Source organism: Diaporthe batatas, assembly GCF_019321695.1.
Source record: "Diaporthe batatas strain CRI 302-4 chromosome Unknown Contig00008, whole genome shotgun sequence".
NCBI classification, from domain to species: Eukaryota; Fungi; Ascomycota; class Sordariomycetes; order Diaporthales; family Diaporthaceae; genus Diaporthe; species Diaporthe batatas.
The window spans coordinates 902982-908899 of NW_025408555.1; the positions used below are offsets into that span (position 1 = coordinate 902982).

A 5918-nucleotide genomic window follows, 5' to 3' on the forward strand; every position below is an offset into this window, starting at 1 on the left:
AAAGTCTTTTAAAAAAGACTATTTATAAGCCTTATAATTACTATTTATAAATAATATAATAATAAATAAAGAATAGTTATAAAATAAAGATATTTTAAATTACTTTAAATAGTAAGATATAATAATAATATTTAAAAATTAATAAAATAATTAAAAATAGTTAAAAATTAAAAAGGAAGTTTATTAAAGATTTAATAAGGTTAGTTATTAAAAAAGAAAAAAGTAGAAATAAAGAAAAATAATTATTTAAAAGGAAGGTTAGCTAATTTATACCTCTATAAAGATATAATAAAGATTATTAAAAGATTTAATAAGTTATTAAAATTAATTAATAATAATAAATAAAGAAAATTTTAAAAATATAAATAAAAATAATTAATATTAACTAATAATAATAGTTAAAGATAACCTTTAAAAGGAGGTATAATTATAATAATTAAGTAAAAGTTATAAAGAAGTACCTTAAAAGTACTCTAATATTTAGCTATACCTTCTTTAAATCTATTAAAAAGTAAGTAATACCTATTTATTTCTTTTTAAAAAGGTAAGAATTAATCTTATATTAAATCTAAACCTAATAAACCTTTAAACCTCTCTCAATCTATACTATTATACTTAATATTATAGCCTACTATAATTAATACTTTTTAATATTAACTCTCTTTAAATCTTAAAGTTTAACTAATAATTTAATTTAATTTTAACTAACTTTATTTATTACTTTATTTCTAGTAATACTTAAATCTTAATATTTATTAAACTTATATTAATTACTTTATAAATATTTATTAATATTTTAATATTTAATTTATTAATATACTTTATTATATAAATTATAAATTTTTTAAAATAAAATATATAATTTTATACTATTTAATAAATATAATAATAATTATAAGTTTTTAATTTTATTAAATAAAATTAAAATAATAAGATAATTTAAGTTATTATTAAATTATATAGTCTTTAATAATAACTTATTAAATAACTCTTTTATTATTTATATTAAGAACACCTTTAAATTAGTTTTAATATTTAAAACTTAAAAATAACTTTCTTTTAAATATTAATACTTTAAATAATTATATTTTTTAAAAAGTAGAGTAACAATACTTTATAATTTTATATTAAACACATTAAAAATTTCTTAGTATTTAATATATATATTTTAATTTTAAAAGTTTATATATACTTATTAATTTAAGAAATAACTATTTATATAATGTGAGTAAAGTGTTTATAAAACGTTTTAATATAAAATAATATAATAATAATAGAATTTAAATCTTTAAATTTTAAAATAGTTTATAAATTTAATTATTTATAAATAACTTTTAATTATTTCTTATAATCGATAAAATCTATTTATTATAAATTTATAAATAATTAATAAATTAAAATAAGTTCTTTTAATATTATTAAATGCTTTATTATTATAAAATATATATTAATATTTAAATCTTTTAAAAGTAAAATAAATATAATTAATATTAATACTTTTAAATTATTTCTTTCTATAAGTTTATTAAATATATTATTATTTATTTTAAAGAATAGAAATACTTTTATTATAAATTTATATAACTTTTTTATAATATTACTTTAATTTATAGTTTATTTATTTAATTTTTAAATTATAAAAGATATTACTTAAGTTTAAATTTATTTTTAATATTTAATAATATAATTATAATTATAATTAATAGTTAGTTTAGTTTATAACTATTTATATAACTTTAAATAAAATAAGTTACTTTTTATATTTAAAGGACCTTTATTTATACTTTTATAGAACGTTAAACTTTTATAGATAATAAGGGTAGAAGAACTAGACTTTACCTAGTTACTAGACTATATAAAATACTCTAAGATACCTGGAAGAGCGGTTTGTTAACTAGCTGTAGCAGTAGCTGCGAATAGACTACACCTAACTGCCCCTGAGGAGCTTAATACGGTACCTCTAGATTAAGTTGCACTCTAGCTAATAGTGCCTAAGCCGATCTCGAGCTGGGGCTGGGCTCTATACCTTTGGTAGTGGTGGGTGCTTGATACGCGGAACATTATTCGGCACCAGCACCATGATTGACGAGTTCCTCGACGGTGTGAGGAGACAGAATGGGCAACAGAAGGTCAGGGTTATGAACAGTATAGCTGGGAGTGGGATGAGCGCTTCCTGTATGGTCTCGTTTTATAGGATACTTGAAGTCTGGTTTTTACATTTGGATCGCTGAAAGATCATCCTTTGCTGCGCGTTTTACCACTTATATTTCATCGCCTTCGAGAACCCTACCTTCGATAATATGCAGAGCGCAGTCGCGAAAAGAACCACGCATACCAGATATCCGGGTTGACTTGTCTTTGCCGGTTTTAGTCCCCGCCAGATGACACAGTACCAGTATCGTTTCATTCCAATGTGATAGGCTCCCATTTCACGTCAGGCTTCATAGCATGCTCGCCAAACATGATGCCGTGAACATAAGCTTCCCCAATCAATACATACCTCCCATCGGAGATAGGCCTCAAGAGAAAGGGGACGGAAGATCCAGCCACAACAGCTATTACATCGCCAACACAAAGCTCGGACTCTCCACAGCCAACGTGGCCTGTGTCAGCAATAAAAAGCCTGCGTGTCGCCATGGAGTGAAGGACTCGCTGGCAAAAGGTTCCGAATGCATCCTCATCGTCCTCGATGTCCATTCGACTGAACGAGGCTGAAAGATCTTGCAGCCTCTCCATGTCCCGCATAGCCTCCGTAGACCTATGCAAATCCGTGTCATCAACTTTGCCCGCCGCAATATCGTCAAGCACATGTTGAATAGCTTCCTTGCACAACTTCTCGAAGCTGGCGGCGTACTTGGGAGAGGCTGGCGAGGCAGCATCCAAGTTATGAACGTCCTCCGCATCGAGTATGATCGTTCTCCAGATGACTTCAAGCCGACTTTGGCCATCTGGATGGCCGAGATAGGTAGGTGGAAGTAGTGTTGAGAAGTCCAGAAACTTCCTGAATCTCGCGCGTAATGCCGCATCTCGAGTCTTTTCGTCGGTATATTCAGGCTCTTTGCCCTCTGTGACCTTTATTCTACCAACGAGGGAGATTTCTATGTCCAAATGCCGTCCGTGCCGCTTGGCTGGTGGTGGAATTTCCCAGCGTGCCCCACCGCTAGCGAGCCAGCCGAGCTGAGGGTTCCATAGCAGGTAATTATCCAGAGTGAACAAGTGATTGTTTAATTGCGAGAAGCGACTCGATTGGTTTAAGTCGGGAACCCATGATGGTAAGTTGTGTTCACTTTTTAGTGAAATGTGCCCGGCCATAGACAACACGTCCAAGCTGGCATGAGTCAAAAGAGTAAACCAAGCCGCGTCGCAGTACACCTCGCACACAGACTTTTTGTAGTCCGGTTGCACCGCTCTGCGGTCCTGAATGGTGTTTGGGGTCTTGTAAATGTTTTTCTTGATCAAGGCTGCGACCGCAAATACTTTATCTCTCGGGTCGCCACAAAGCGTTTGCTGACTGAGTTTCCAGATGCCCAGTAACTCATAAACTTTATCAGTCTTCTCAGACGGGGAGGGTTTCAAGCCATTTCTGTCCTTTTCGAGGATTTCGGGGTCGAACAGCTTGATGCCTATTACGCGAGAAATGTGTCCAATGTAACCTTGGGCTATTCCGTCTCGACAAAGATGGTATCTTGAGCCTGACAGCTCGTTGATGGACCTTTCGAATCCAGAGTGTTCCTGGGAAGGGCGGCCCACCTTCAGCTCTTGCCTACTGATATCGTTGAACATCTGCGCCAAGAAGTCGAATCGCCGAAGACCATAAATGGCAGCGTAAAAGGACGTGCCGGACATAATTGCCGAGCCACATTGAATGAGCAGTCGTGATGAAAGCGTGACTTCCTGCACTACCCACGACCGCCGAAACCACTGTCGTTGAAATAGTGCGAAGACAGCGAACCAGCCCCATGAGTTACTGTCTGGCAGGAAGAAGCGAGCAAGCGTTGAGTCTTTCTCCTCCAGGTCGCGAGTTCCAAAAAGGCCACTTTCGAATCGGTTGTGCAGGTGGCTCAGCTTTTGCAGAATGGTGAGCCCAACTTCAGAAAACTCGTCGTGCTCTCCTAGCCATGCCCAGGTTCCCACGCTGTTCGTGTATATGTCTCCCATGATCGATACCTGCTGGTTCCTCTCCTCAAGGTCCCTCTGATTGATACATATCGCATCGATCCAAATCTCTGCAGGATGTCTGACATCTTCGTCCTCATACAGCTCATCGGATAAGCTGAGTTTCCACTTGGTCTCATCAGGAGTGGCCAGCGACTCCCGCCATCTACAGAGAAATCTATACAGGTTTTCACCAATGTCCAAACGCTTTCCATCACATATGATGGGAACGTCTGTGCGTGGAACAGCATCGCGGTCGTTCTCAGAGCAGAATAAGCCAAAAGGATTGCCCCAGGTGTAAGATAGTGTTGAGTAGGGAACATTGTCTTGCAGGCTAATTGTTCTCGTCGATATACGTATTGGAGAGTTGGGGTGTTCCGTGATCGACTCCATTCTCACCAGGCGAATCGTGTCCTTTGGTGATGCCAACTTTGCGTGCTCGAACACTTCCAGCGTTGTCATGTCAGGCCCTAGAGACGAGCGTGCAGGGAGCTCAGGAATTGTGACCCTGGGTAACATCGGGATGGCCGACCGACCCTGCATTAAACTCATTAACAGTGTAAGTAGCTCAGCATCAATGGCTGATCTTCGGATTTCGTCTGCGTCCACCTCACTCCAGCGTGAGTCAAGCGATTTGACTTGCTCCAGTTTGACCTCGAACCGGTCAGTCACTTTACGAAATTTGTTCTCAGCCGACTTGACTCTGCGCCATGCGGATGATAACATGGCCTCTTTACCCCGACTGTCATGATGAAGAACCATATCTCTGACAGCATCAAGTAGGGAGCTGCCAGCGACGGCCTTAGAGTCTGGCGCGGGGTCATTGACGTTCCCATCGTCATCGAAAAGTTGTCCCGTTGCTTCCTGGTAATACTCGGTGATTGCTCCTATTTTTAACGAGTATTGGAGAGTTATCCAGAGACTGCTTGAAGGATCGATTGAAATGCTAGCATCGGAGTCGTCTGAGTCGTTGAGAACAACGTAAAGATCGTCTGCAGAACTTTCGGAGTCGGACATCGTGATCGCTAGGAGATCCGATGAGCTGGAAATCTGTGGCACTCGTTGCAACCAATCGAGTTCGAGTGATCATGTGCCGTAGATGGAAGATTTACCCTCTTGTGATGACTATGTTGAGAGCTATGTGTGCAGGAGGACGACGCCAAATCTGAGCAGAGTTGGGACCTGAAAGATGGAATGGGTGCCAACCCCAACCCGGTATGAAAGGTTGAGATGAGGGGACCTCGGGAAGGATGCGCAGCGAGTAATTTTGCCAATGCTGTGCCGCTTTTGCACCTCTGTAATTTCAACCCTGCTCCAATGCAACGTACACTGAAGACCAATCAAATGAGATATCTGCGAGGCCTAGTACCTAGGCAGCAACAGTAAAACAGTGGATTTGCAGGCTGTTGCATGTCACAGTATTTGTCACGGCAAGTTCTTTCTTGATAAAGACACCGCTGTCGTTAGTGATTTCATCACATGCAGAGGCTCACATTTTGCTTTTACCTTGAAATGAATTGTAAGAAAATCAGCCCGCTATGGTACTCCCCACATTGGATGACATTTGACATTTGCTACCTCTTGAAATGTTTGCTCATCCTGCAAGGTAAACACATGTGGAGACGCCGCAAATGGACCCGCTTGTACAACCGTTATCTGAAGAGATCGGAGATTTGCACCGAAAAAAACAGAGGATACACCAGCTACTAAAATATGTTTATAAACTAAGCTTAGTTAGTAAGGTCTAGCTAACCTAACTAAGC

General features: G+C 37.2%; 1 protein-coding gene across 1 annotated transcript; it reads right to left on the reverse strand.

Annotated features, from left to right (window-relative positions):
- Positions 1 to 2403: 2403 nt before the first annotated feature.
- KVR01_007438 (uncharacterized protein) lies at positions 2404 to 5325 on the reverse strand (the record flags this gene model as incomplete). The annotated part of the gene is made up of 1 exon (XM_044787025.1): positions 2404 to 5325. The coding sequence occupies exon 1, from the start codon at positions 5170 to 5172 to the stop codon at positions 2404 to 2406; it is 2769 nt and encodes a 922-aa protein (XP_044643691.1). The 5' UTR covers positions 5173 to 5325.
- Between the last annotated feature and the right edge of the window lie 593 nt (positions 5326 to 5918).